At 49.1% G+C, this 13,002-nt stretch overlaps 1 protein-coding gene across 1 annotated transcript in view; it reads right to left on the bottom strand.

Annotated features, from left to right (window-relative positions):
- Positions 1 to 456: 456 nt before the first annotated feature.
- LOC122823491 (mucin-5AC-like) overlaps positions 457 to 13,002 on the bottom strand; it is a gene marked incomplete at its 3' end in the record, with an annotated part of 48,871 nt that continues 36,325 nt past the window's right edge. Inside the window, exon 6 of the mRNA XM_044103156.1 lies at positions 457 to 1,331. Within this exon, the coding sequence (XP_043959091.1) occupies positions 457 to 1,331 (875 nt within the window). The remainder of the gene's footprint in view (positions 1,332 to 13,002) is intronic.

Genomic DNA, 13,002 nt, shown 5'->3' with positions numbered 1-13,002 from the left:
TGTAGTTGGTGTTTCAGTTGTTTTTGGAGCTGCTGATGTTGTGGTTGGAGAAGCTGTAGTTGTTGTTGGTGCATCAGGTGATGTGGTTGGAGCTGCTGTGGTTGTTGTTCCTGCTGTAGTTAGTGGTGGAGCTGTTTCAGTTGTTGTTGGAGCTGATGTGGATGTAGTTGGAGTTGCTTTGGTGGTTGTTGGTGCTGCTGTAGTTGTTGTTGGTTCTGCAGTTGTTGTGGTTGGAGCAGCTGTAGTTGTTGTTGTTCCAGCTGTAGTTGTGGATGGAGCTGTTGTGGATGAAGTTGGAGTTGCTGTGGTGGTTATTGGTGCTGCTGATGTTGTGGTTGGAGCTGCTGATGTTGTGTTTGGAGAAGCTGTAGTTGTTGTTGGTGCATCAGGTGATGTGGTTGTAGCTGCTGTGGTTGTTGTTCCTGCTGTCGTTGTGGGTGGAGCTGTTTCAGTTGTTGTTGGAGCTGTTGTTGTTGTAGTTGGAGTTGCTGTGGTGGTTGTTGGTGCTGCTGTAGTTGTTGTTGGTTCTGCAGTTGTTGTGGTTGCGGCTGCTGTGGATGTGGTTGGAGCAGTTGTTGTTGTGGTTGGAGCTGCTGTGGTGGTTGTTGGTGTTTCAGTTGATGTTGGAGCTGCTGATGTTGTGGTTGGAGAAGCTGTAGTTGTTGTTGGTGCATCAGGTGATGTGGTTGGAGCTGCTGTGGTTGTTGTTCCTGCTGTAGTTGTGGGTGGAGCTGTTTCAGTTGTTGTTGGAGCTGATGTGGATGTAGTTGGAGTTTCTTTGGTGGTTGTTGGTGCTGCTGTAGTTGTTGTTGGTTCTGCAGTTGTTGTGGTTGGAGCAGCTGTGGTTGTTGTTGTTCCTGCTGTAGTTGTGGATGGAGCTGTTGTGGATGAAGTTGGAGTTGCTGTGGTGGTTGTTGGTGCTGCTGTAGTTGTTGTTGGTTCTGCAGTTGTTGTGGTTGGAGCAGCTGTGGTTGTTGTTGTTCCTGCTGTAGTTGTGGTTGGAGCTGATGTTGTTGTTGTACGAGCTTCAGTTGATGTGGTTGGGGCTACAGTGGTTGGAGACGCTGTTGTTGTTGGTTCTCCAGTTGTTGTGGGAGCCGCTGTGGATATGATTGGAGCTGATCTAGTTGTTGTTGGAGCTGCTGTGGTTGTTGTTGGAGATGCTATGGTTGTAGTTGGAGATGTTATGGTTGTAGTTTGAGATGCTGTGGATGTGGCTGGAGTTGCTGTAGCTGTTGGTGCTTCAGTTGTGGTTGCGGCTGCTGTGGATGTGGTTGGAGCAGCTGTTGTTGTGGTTGGAGCTGCTGATGTTGTAGTTGGTGTTTCAGTTGTTTTTGGAGCTGCTGATGTTGTGGTTGGAGAAGCTGTAGTTGTTGTTGGTGCATCAGGTGATGTGGTTGGAGCTGCTGTGGTTGTTGTTCCTGCTGTAGTTGTGGGTGGAGCTGTTTCAGTTGTTGTTGGAGCTGATGTGGATGTAGTTGGAGTTTCTTTGGTGGTTGTTGGTGCTGCTGTAGTTGTTGTTGGTTCTGCAGTTGTTGTGGTTGGAGCAGCTGTGGTTGTTGTTGTTCCTGCTGTAGTTGTGGATGGAGCTGTTGTGGATGAAGTTGGAGTTGCTGTGGTGGTTGTTGGTGCTGCTGTAGTTGTTGTTGGTTCTGCAGTTGTTGTGGTTGGAGCAGCTGTGGTTGTTGTTGTTCCTGCTGTAGTTGTGGTTGGAGCTGATGTTGTTGTTGTCGAGCTTCAGTTGATGTGGTTGGGGCTACAGTGGTTGGAGACGCTGTTGTTGTTGGTTCTCCAGTTGTTGTGGGGAGCCGCTGTGGATATGATTGGAGCTGATCTAGTTGTTGTTGGAGCTGCTGTGGTTGTTGTTGGAGATGCTATGGTTGTAGTTGGAGATGTTATGGTTGTAGTTTGAGATGCTGTGGATGTGGCTGGAGTTGCTGTAGCTGTTGGTGCTTCAGTTGTGGTTGCGGCTGCTGTGGATGTGGTTGGAGCAGCTGTTGTTGTGGTTGGAGCTACTGTAGTTGTGGTTGGTGTTTCAGTTGTTTTTGGAGCTGCTGATGTTGTGGTTGGAGAAGCTGTAGTTGTTGTTGGTGCATCAGGTGATGTGGTTGGAGCTGCTGTGGTTGTTGTTCCTGCTGTAGTTAGTGGTGGAGCTGTTTCAGTTGTTGTTGGAGCTGATGTGGATGTAGTTGGAGTTGCTTTGGTGGTTGTTGGTGCTGCTGTAGTTGTTGTTGGTTCTGCAGTTGTTGTGGTTGGAGCAGCTGTAGTTGTTGTTGTTCCAGCTGTAGTTGTGGATGGAGCTGTTGTGGATGAAGTTGGAGTTGCTGTGGTGGTTATTGGTGCTGCTGATGTTGTGGTTGGAGCTGCTGATGTTGTAGTTGGTGTTTCAGTTGATGTTGGAGCTGCTGATGTAGTGGGAGCTGTTGTTGGAGCTGTTGTGGTTGGAGCTGTTGTAGTTGTTGGTGCAGCTGTAGTTGTGGTTGGAGCTGCTGTGGTTGTGGTTAGCGCTTCAGTTGTTGTGGTTTGATCTGCCTTGGTTGTTGTTGGTTCTGCAGTTGTTGTGGTTGGAGCTGTTGTTGTTGTTGTTCCAGCTGTAGTTGTGGATGCAGCTGTTGTGGATGAGGTTGGAGTTGCTGTGGTGGTTGTTGGTGCTGCTGTAGTTGTGGTTGGAGCTGCTAATGTTGTGGTTGGAGCTGCTGTGGTGGTTGTTGGTGTTTCCGTTGATGTTGGAGCTGCTGATGTTGTGGTCGGAGCTGCTGTAGTCGTTGATTCTTCTGTTGTTGAATCTGCTGGGGTTGTTGTTGGTGTTTTAGAGCTTGTTGTTGGAGGTGCTATGGTTGTAGTTTGAGATGCTGTGGATGTGGCTGGAGTTGCTGGAGTTGTTGGTGCTTCAGTTGTGGTTGCGGCTGCTGTGGATGTGGTTGGAGCAGCTGTTGTTGTGGTTGGAGCTGCTGTGGTGGTTGTTGGTGTTTCAGTTGATGTTGGAGCTGCTGATGTTGTGGTTGGAGAAGCTGTAGTTGTTGTTGGTGCATCAGGTGATGTGGTTGGAGCTGCTGTGGTTGTTGTTGCTGCTGTAGTTGTGGGTGGAGCTGTTTCAGTTGTTGTTGGAGCTGATGTGGATGTAGTTGGAGTTGCTTTGGTGGTTGTTGGTGCTGCTGTAGTTGTTGTTGGTTCTGAAGTTGTTGTGGTTGGAGCAGCTGTGGTTGTTGTTGTTCCTGCTGTAGTTGTGGATGGAGCTGTTGTGACGAGGTTGGAGTTGCTGTGGTGGTTGTTGGTGCTGCAGTAGTTGTGGTTGGAGCTGCTGATGTTGTGGTTGGAGCTGATCTGGTTGTTGTACGAGCTTCAGTTGATGTGGTTGGGGCTACAGTGGTTGGAGACGCTGTTGTTGTTGGTTCTCCAGTTGTTGTGGGAGCCGCTGCTGATGTGGTTGGAGCTGCTGATGTTGTAGTTGGTGTTTCAGTTGTTTTTGGAGCTGCTGATGTTGTGGTTGGAGAAGCTGTAGTTGTTGTTGGTGCATCAGGTGATGTGGTTGTAGCTGCTGTGGTTGTTGTTCCTGCTGTTGTTGTGGGTGGAGCTGTTTCAGTTGTTGTTGGAGCTGTTGTTGTTGTAGTTGGAGTTGCTGTGGTGGTTGTTGGTGCTGCTGTAGTTGTTGTTGGTTCTGCAGTTGTTGTGTATGGTGCTGAAGTGGTTGTTGTTTGAGCATGTGTAGTTGTGGTTGGAGCTGCTGTAGTTGTTGGTGTTTCAGTTGATGTTGGAGCTGCTGATGTTGTGGTTGGAGAAGCTGTAGTTGTTGTTGGTGCATCAGGTGATGTGGTTGGAGCTGCTGTGGTTGTTGTTCCTGCTGTAGTCATTGGTGGAGCTGTTTCAGTTGTTGTTGGAGCTGATGTGGATGTAGTTGGAGTTGCTTTGGTGGTTGTTGTTCCTGCTGTAGTTGTGGGTGGAGCTGTTTCAGTTGTTGTTGGAGCTGATGTGGATGTAGTTGGAGTTTCTTTGGTGGTTGTTGGTGCTGCTGTAGTTGTTGTTGGTTCTGCAGTTGTTGTGGTTGGAGCAGCTGTGGTTGTTGTTGTTCCTGCTGTAGTTGTGGATGGAGCTGTTGTGGATGAAGTTGGAGTTGCTGTGGTGGTTGTTGGTGCTGCTGATGTTGTGGTTGGAGCTGCTGATGTTGTAGTTGGTGTTTCAGTTGATGTTGGAGCTGCTGATGTAGTGGGAGCTGTTGTTGGAGCTGTTGTGGTTGGAGCTGTTGTAGTTGTTGGTGCAGCTGTAGTTGTGGTTGGAGCTGCTGTGGTTGTGGTTAGCGCTTCAGTTGTTGTGGTTTGATCTGCCTTGGTTGTTGTTGGTTCTGCAGTTGTTGTGGTTGGAGCTGTTGTTGTTGTTGTTCCAGCTGTAGTTGTGGATGCAGCTGTTGTGGATGAGGTTGGAGTTGCTGTGGTGGTTGTTGGTGCTGCTGTAGTTGTGGTTGGAGCTGCTAATGTTGTGGTTGGAGCTGCTGTGGTGGTTGTTGGTGTTTCCGTTGATGTTGGAGCTGCTGATGTTGTGGTCGGAGCTGCTGTAGTCGTTGATTCTTCTGTTGTTGAATCTGCTGGGGTTGTTGTTGGTGTTTTAGAGCTTGTTGTTGGAGGTGCTATGGTTGTAGTTTGAGATGCTGTGGATGTGGCTGGAGTTGCTGGAGTTGTTGGTGCTTCAGTTGTGGTTGCGGCTGCTGTGGATGTGGTTGGAGCAGCTGTTGTTGTGGTTGGAGCTGCTGATGTTGTGTTTGGAGAAGCTGTAGTTGTTGTTGGTGCATCAGGTGATGTGGTTGTAGCTGCTGTGGTTGTTGTTCCTGCTGTCGTTGTGGGTGGAGCTGTTTCAGTTGTTGTTGGAGCTGTTGTTGTTGTAGTTGGAGTTGCTGTGGTGGTTGTTGGTGCTGCTGTAGTTGTTGTTGGTTCTGCAGTTGTTGTGGTTGCGGCTGCTGTGGATGTGGTTGGAGCAGTTGTTGTTGTGGTTGGAGCTGCTGTGGTGGTTGTTGGTGTTTCAGTTGATGTTGGAGCTGCTGATGTTGTGGTTGGAGAAGCTGTAGTTGTTGTTGGTGCATCAGGTGATGTGGTTGGAGCTGCTGTGGTTGTTGTTCCTGCTGTAGTTGTGGGTGGAGCTGTTTCAGTTGTTGTTGGAGCTGATGTGGATGTAGTTGGAGTTTCTTTGGTGGTTGTTGGTGCTGCTGTAGTTGTTGGGTTCTGCAGTTGTTGTGGTTGGAGCAGCTGTGGTTGTTGTTGTTCCTGCTGTAGTTGTGGATGGAGCTGTTGTGGATGAAGTTGGAGTTGCTGTGGTGGTTGTTGGTGCTGCTGTAGTTGTTGTTGGTTCTGCAGTTGTTGTGGTTGGAGCAGCTGTGGTTGTTGTTGTTCCTGCTGTAGTTGTGGTTGGAGCTGATGTTGTTGTTGTACGAGCTTCAGTTGATGTGGTTGGGGCTACAGTGGTTGGAGACGCTGTTGTTGTTGGTTCTCCAGTTGTTGTGGGAGCCGCTGTGGATATGATTGGAGCTGATCTAGTTGTTGTTGGAGCTGCTGTGGTTGTTGTTGGAGATGCTATGGTTGTAGTTGGAGATGTTATGGTTGTAGTTTGAGATGCTGTGGATGTGGCTGGAGTTGCTGTAGCTGTTGGTGCTTCAGTTGTGGTTGCGGCTGCTGTGGATGTGGTTGGAGCAGCTGTTGTTGTGGTTGGAGCTGCTGATGTTGTAGTTGGTGTTTCAGTTGTTTTTGGAGCTGCTGATGTTGTGGTTGGAGAAGCTGTAGTTGTTGTTGGTGCATCAGGTGATGTGGTTGGAGCTGCTGTGGTTGTTGTTCCTGCTGTAGTTGTGGGTGGAGCTGTTTCAGTTGTTGTTGGAGCTGATGTGGATGTAGTTGGAGTTTCTTTGGTGGTTGTTGGTGCTGCTGTAGTTGTTGTTGGTTCTGCAGTTGTTGTGGTTGGAGCAGCTGTGGTTGTTGTTGTTCCTGCTGTAGTTGTGGATGGAGCTGTTGTGGATGAAGTTGGAGTTGCTGTGGTGGTTGTTGGTGCTGCTGTAGTTGTTGTTGGTTCTGCAGTTGTTGTGGTTGGAGCAGCTGTGGTTGTTGTTGTTCCTGCTGTAGTTGTGGTTGGAGCTGATGTTGTTGTTGTACGAGCTTCAGTTGATGTGGTTGGGGCTACAGTGGTTGGAGACGCTGTTGTTGTTGGTTCTCCAGTTGTTGTGGGAGCCGCTGTGGATATGATTGGAGCTGATCTAGTTGTTGTTGGAGCTGCTGTGGTTGTTGTTGGAGATGCTATGGTTGTAGTTGGAGATGTTATGGTTGTAGTTTGAGATGCTGTGGATGTGGCTGGAGTTGCTGTAGCTGTTGGTGCTTCAGTTGTGGTTCGACTGCTGTGGTTGTGGTTGGAGCAGCTGTTGTTGTGGTTGGAGCTGCTGATGTTGTAGTTGGTGTTTCAGTTGTTTTTGGAGCTGCTGATGTTGTGGTTGGAGAAGCTGTAGTTGTTGTTGGTGCATCAGGTGATGTGGTTGGAGCTGCTGTGGTTGTTGTTCCTGCTGTAGTTAGTGGTGGAGCTGTTTCAGTTGTTGTTGGAGCTGATGTGGATGTAGTTGGAGTTGCTTTGGTGGTTGTTGGTGCTGCTGTAGTTGTTGTTGGTTCTGCAGTTGTTGTGGTTGGAGCAGCTGTAGTTGTTGTTGTTCCAGCTGTAGTTGTGGATGGAGCTGTTGTGGATGAAGTTGGAGTTGCTGTGGTGGTTATTGGTGCTGCTGATGTTGTGGTTGGAGCTGCTGATGTTGTAGTTGGTGTTTCAGTTGATGTTGGAGCTGCTGATGTAGTGGGAGCTGTTGTTGGAGCTGTTGTGGTTGGAGCTGTTGTAGTTGTTGGTGCAGCTGTAGTTGTGGTTGGAGCTGCTGTGGTTGTGGTTAGCGCTTCAGTTGTTGTGGTTTGATCTGCCTTGGTTGTTGTTGGTTCTGCAGTTGTTGTGGTTGGAGCTGTTGTTGTTGTTGTTGTTCCAGCTGTAGTTGTGGATGCAGCTGTTGTGGATGAGGTTGGAGTTGCTGTGGTGGTTGTTGGTGCTGCTGTAGTTGTGGTTGGAGCTGCTAATGTTGTGGTTGGAGCTGCTGTGGTGGTTGTTGGTGTTTCCGTTGATGTTGGAGCTGCTGATGTTGTGGTCGGAGCTGCTGTAGTCGTTGATTCTTCTGTTGTTGAATCTGCTGGGGTTGTTGTTGGTGTTTTAGAGCTTGTTGTTGGAGGTGCTATGGTTGTAGTTTGAGATGCTGTGGATGTGGCTGGAGTTGCTGGAGTTGTTGGTGCTTCAGTTGTGGTTGCGGCTGCTGTGGATGTGGTTGGAGCAGCTGTTGTTGTGGTTGGAGCTGCTGTGGTGGTTGTTGGTGTTTCAGTTGATGTTGGAGCTGCTGATGTTGTGGTTGGAGAAGCTGTAGTTGTTGTTGGTGCATCAGGTGATGTGGTTGGAGCTGCTGTGGTTGTTGTTGCTGCTGTAGTTGTGGGTGGAGCTGTTTCAGTTGTTGTTGGAGCTGATGTGGATGTAGTTGGAGTTGCTTTGGTGGTTGTTGGTGCTGCTGTAGTTGTTGTTGGTTCTGAAGTTGTTGTGGTTGGAGCAGCTGTGGTTGTTGTTGTTCCTGCTGTAGTTGTGGATGGAGCTGTTGTGGACGAGGTTGGAGTTGCTGTGGTGGTTGTTGGTGCTGCAGTAGTTGTGGTTGGAGCTGCTGATGTTGTGGTTGGAGCTGATCTGGTTGTTGTACGAGCTTCAGTTGATGTGGTTGGGGCTACAGTGGTTGGAGACGCTGTTGTTGTTGGTTCTCCAGTTGTTGTGGGAGCCGCTGCTGATGTGGTTGGAGCTGCTGATGTTGTAGTTGGTGTTTCAGTTGTTTTTGGAGCTGCTGATGTTGTGGTTGGAGAAGCTGTAGTTGTTGTTGGTGCATCAGGTGATGTGGTTGTAGCTGCTGTGGTTGTTGTTCCTGCTGTTGTTGTGGGTGGAGCTGTTTCAGTTGTTGTTGGAGCTGTTGTTGTTGTAGTTGGAGTTGCTGTGGTGGTTGTTGGTGCTGCTGTAGTTGTTGTTGGTTCTGCAGTTGTTGTGGTTGCGGCTGCTGTGGATGTGGTTGGAGCAGGTGTTGTTGTGGTTGGAGCTGCTGTGGTGGTTGTTGGTGTTTCAGTTGATGTTGGAGCTGCTGATGTTGTGGTTGGAGAAGCTGTAGTTGTTGTTGGTGCATCAGGTGATGTGGTTGGAGCTGCTGTGGTTGTTGTTCCTGCTGTAGTCATTGGTGGAGCTGTTTCAGTTGTTGTTGGAGCTGATGTGGATGTAGTTGGAGTTTCTTTGGTGGTTGTTGGTGCTGCTGTAGTTGTTGTTGGTTCTGCAGTTGTTGTGGTTGGAGCAGCTGTGGTTGTTGTTGTTCCTGCTGTAGTTGTGGATGGAGCTGTTGTGGATGAAGTTGGAGTTGCTGTGGTGGTTGTTGGTGCTGCTGATGTTGTGGTTGGAGCTGCTGATGTTGTAGTTGGTGTTTCAGTTGATGTTGGAGCTGCTGATGTAGTGGGAGCTGTTGTTGGAGCTGTTGTGGTTGGAGCTGTTGTAGTTGTTGGTGCAGCTGTAGTTGTGGTTGGAGCTGCTGTGGTTGTGGTTAGCGCTTCAGTTGTTGTGGTTTGATCTGCCTTGGTTGTTGTTGGTTCTGCAGTTGTTGTGGTTGGAGCTGTTGTTGTTGTTGTTCCAGCTGTAGTTGTGGATGCAGCTGTTGTGGATGAGGTTGGAGTTGCTGTGGTGGTTGTTGGTGCTGCTGTAGTTGTGGTTGGAGCTGCTAATGTTGTGGTTGGAGCTGCTGTGGTGGTTGTTGGTGTTTCCGTTGATGTTGGAGCTGCTGATGTTGTGGTCGGAGCTGCTGTAGTCGTTGATTCTTCTGTTGTTGAATCTGCTGGGGTTGTTGTTGGTGTTTTAGAGCTTGTTGTTGGAGGTGCTATGGTTGTAGTTTGAGATGCTGTGGATGTGGCTGAAGTTGCTGGAGTTGTTGGTGCTTCAGTTGTGGTTGCGGCTGCTGTGGATGTGGTTGGAGCAGCTGTTGTTGTGGTTGGAGCTGCTGTTGTTGTGGTTGGAGCAGCTGTTGTTGGTGCATCAGGTGATGTGGTTGTAGCTGCTGTGTGGTTGTTGTTCCTGCTGTCGTTGTGGGTGGAGCTGTTTCAGTTGTTGTTGGAGCTGTTGTTGTTGTAGTTGGAGTTGCTGTGGTGGTTGTTGGTGCTGCTGTAGTTGTTGTTGGTTCTGCAGTTGTTGTGGTTCGGCTGCTGTGGATGTGGTTGGAGCAGTTGTTGTTGTGGTTGGAGCTGCTGTGGTGGTTGTTGGTGTTTCAGTTGATGTTGGAGCTGCTGATGTTGTGGTTGGAGAAGCTGTAGTTGTTGTTGGTGCATCAGGTGATGTGGTTGGAGCTGCTGTGGTTGTTGTTCCTGCTGTAGTTGTGGGTGGAGCTGTTTCAGTTGTTGTTGGAGCTGATGTGGATGTAGTTGGAGTTTCTTTGGTGGTTGTTGGTGCTGCTGTAGTTGTTGTTGGTTCTGCAGTTGTTGTGGTTGGAGCAGCTGTGGTTGTTGTTGTTCCTGCTGTAGTTGTGGATGGAGCTGTTGTGGATGAAGTTGGAGTTGCTGTGGTGGTTGTTGGTGCTGCTGTAGTTGTTGTTGGTTCTGCAGTTGTTGTGGTTGGAGCAGCTGTGGTTGTTGTTGTTCCTGCTGTAGTTGTGGTTGGAGCTGATGTTGTTGTTGTTGCTGAGCTTCAGTTGATGTGGTTGGGGCTACAGTGGTTGGAGCTGTTGTTGTTGGTTCTCCAGTTGTTGTGGGAGCCGCTGTGGATATGATTGGAGCTGATCTAGTTGTTGTTGGAGCTGCTGTGGTTGTTGTTGGAGATGCTATGGTTGTAGTTGGAGATGTTATGGTTGTAGTTTGAGATGCTGTGGATGTGGCTGGAGTTGCTGTAGCTGTTGGTGCTTCAGTTGTGGTTGCGGCTGCTGTGGATGTGGTTGGAGCAGCTGTTGTTGTGGTTGGAGCTGCTGATGTTGTAGTTGGTGTTTCAGTTGTTTTTGGAGCTGCTGATGTTGTGGTTGGAGAAGCTGTAGTTGTTGTTGGTGCATCAGGTGATGTGGTTGGAGCTGCTGTGGTTGTTGTTCCTGCTGTAGTTAGTGGTGGAGCTGTTTCAGTTGTTGTTGGAGCTGATGTGGATGTAGTTGGAGTTGCTTTGGTGGTTGTTGGTGCTGCTGTAGTTGTTGTTGGTTCTGCAGTTGTTGTGGTTGGAGCAGCTGTAGTTGTTGTTGTTCCAGCTGTAGTTGTGGATGGAGCTGTTGTGGATGAAGTTGGAGTTGCTGTGGTGGTTATTGGTGCTGCTGATGTTGTGGTTGGAGCTGCTGATGTTGTAGTTGGTGTTTCAGTTGATGTTGGAGCTGCTGATGTAGTGGGAGCTGTTGTTGGAGCTGTTGTGGTTGGAGCTGTTGTAGTTGTTGGTGCAGCTGTGGTTGGAGTTGTGGTTGGAGCTGCTGTGGTTGTGGTTAGCGCTTCAGTTGTTGTGGTTTGATCTGCCTTGGTTGTTGTTGGTTCTGCAGTTGTTGTGGTTGGAGCTGTTGTTGTTGTTGTTCCAGCTGTAGTTGTGGATGCAGCTGTTGTGGATGAGGTTGGAGTTGCTGTGGTGGTTGTTGGTGCTGCTGTAGTTGTGGTTGGAGCTGCTAATGTTGTGGTTGGAGCTGCTGTGGTGGTTGTTGGTGTTTCCGTTGATGTTGGAGCTGCTGATGTTGTGGTCGGAGCTGCTGTAGTCGTTGATTCTTCTGTTGTTGAATCTGCTGGGGTTGTTGTTGGTGTTTTAGAGCTTGTTGTTGGAGGTGCTATGGTTGTAGTTTGAGATGCTGTGGATGTGGCTGGAGTTGCTGGAGTTGTTGGTGCTTCAGTTGTGGTTGCGGCTGCTGTGGATGTGGTTGGAGCAGCTGTTGTTGTGGTTGGAGCTGCTGTGGTGGTTGTTGGTGTTTCAGTTGATGTTGGAGCTGCTGATGTTGTGGTTGGAGAAGCTGTAGTTGTTGTTGGTGCATCAGGTGATGTGGTTGGAGCTGCTGTGGTTGTTGTTGCTGCTGTAGTTGTGGGTGGAGCTGTTTCAGTTGTTGTTGGAGCTGATGTGGATGTAGTTGGAGTTGCTTTGGTGGTTGTTGGTGCTGCTGTAGTTGTTGTTGGTTCTGAAGTTGTTGTGGTTGGAGCAGCTGTGGTTGTTGTTGTTCCTGCTGTAGTTGTGGATGGAGCTGTTGTGGACGAGGTTGGAGTTGCTGTGGTGGTTGTTGGTGCTGCAGTAGTTGTGGTTGGAGCTGCTGATGTTGTGGTTGGAGCTGATCTGGTTGTTGTACGAGCTTCAGTTGATGTGGTTGGGGCTACAGTGGTTGGAGACGCTGTTGTTGTTGGTTCTCCAGTTGTTGTGGGAGCCGCTGCTGATGTGGTTGGAGCTGCTGATGTTGTAGTTGGTGTTTCAGTTGTTTTTGGAGCTGCTGATGTTGTGGTTGGAGAAGCTGTAGTTGTTGTTGGTGCATCAGGTGATGTGGTTGTAGCTGCTGTGGTTGTTGTTCCTGCTGTCGTTGTGGGTGGAGCTGTTTCAGTTGTTGTTGGAGCTGTTGTTGTTGTAGTTGGAGTTGCTGTGGTGGTTGTTGGTGCTGCTGTAGTTGTTGTTGGTTCTGCAGTTGTTGTGGTTGCGGCTGCTGTGGATGTGGTTGGAGCAGGTGTTGTTGTGGTTGGAGCTGCTGTGGTGGTTGTTGGTGTTTCAGTTGATGTTGGAGCTGCTGATGTAGTGGGAGCTGTTGTTGGAGCTGTTGTGGTTGGAGCTGTTGTAGTTGTTGGTGCAGCTGTAGTTGTGGTTGGAGCTGCTGTGGTTGTGGTTAGCGCTTCAGTTGTTGTGGTTTGATCTGCCTTGGTTGTTGTTGGTTCTGCAGTTGTTGTGGTTGGAGCTGTTGTTGTTGTTGTTCCAGCTGTAGTTGTGGATGCAGCTGTTGTGGATGAGGTTGGAGTTGCTGTGGTGGTTGTTGGTGCTGCTGTAGTTGTGGTTGGAGCTGCTAATGTTGTGGTTGGAGCTGCTGTGGTGGTTGTTGGTGTTTCCGTTGATGTTGGAGCTGCTGATGTTGTGGTCGGAGCTGCTGTAGTCGTTGATTCTTCTGTTGTTGAATCTGCTGGGGTTGTTGTTGGTGTTTTAGAGCTTGTTGTTGGAGGTGCTATGGTTGTAGTTTGAGATGCTGTGGATGTGGCTGGAGTTGCTGGAGTTGTTGGTGCTTCAGTTGTGGTTGCGGCTGCTGTGGATGTGGTTGGAGCAGCTGTTGTTGTGGTTGGAGCTGCTGTGGTGGTTGTTGGTGTTTCAGTTGATGTTGGAGCTGCTGATGTTGTGGTTGGAGAAGCTGTAGTTGTTGTTGGTGCATCAGGTGATGTGGTTGGAGCTGCTGTGGTTGTTGTTGCTGCTGTACTTGTGGGTGGAGCTGTTTCAGTTGTTGTTGGAGCTGATGTGGATGTAGTTGGAGTTGCTTTGGTGGTTGTTGGTGCTGCTGTAGTTGTTGTTGGTTCTGAAGTTGTTGTGGTTGGAGCAGCTGTGGTTGTTGTTGTTCCTGCTGTAGTTGTGGATGGAGCTGTTGTGGACGAGGTTGGAGTTGCTGTGGTGGTTGTTGGTGCTGCAGTAGTTGTGGTTGGAGCTGCTGATGTTGTGGTTGGAGCTGATCTGGTTGTTGTACGAGCTTCAGTTGATGTGGTTGGGGCTACAGTGGTTGGAGACGCTGTTGTTGTTGGTTCTCCAGTTGTTGTGGGAGCCGCTGCTGATGTGGTTGGAGCTGCTGATGTTGTAGTTGGTGTTTCAGTTGTTTTTGTAGCTGCTGATGTTGTGGTTGGAGAAGCTGTAGTTGTTGTTGGTGCATCAGGTGATGTGGTTGTAGCTGCTGTGGTTGTTGTTCCTGCTGTTGTTGTGGGTGGAGCTGTTTCAGTTGTTGTTGGAGCTGTTGTTGTTGTAGTTGGAGTTGCTGTGGTGGTTGTTGGTGCT

Source organism: Gambusia affinis, linkage group LG20 (genome assembly GCF_019740435.1).
Source record: "Gambusia affinis linkage group LG20, SWU_Gaff_1.0, whole genome shotgun sequence".
NCBI classification, from domain to species: Eukaryota; Metazoa; Chordata; class Actinopteri; order Cyprinodontiformes; family Poeciliidae; genus Gambusia; species Gambusia affinis.
This window is presented reverse-complemented; position numbering and strand designations above follow the sequence as displayed.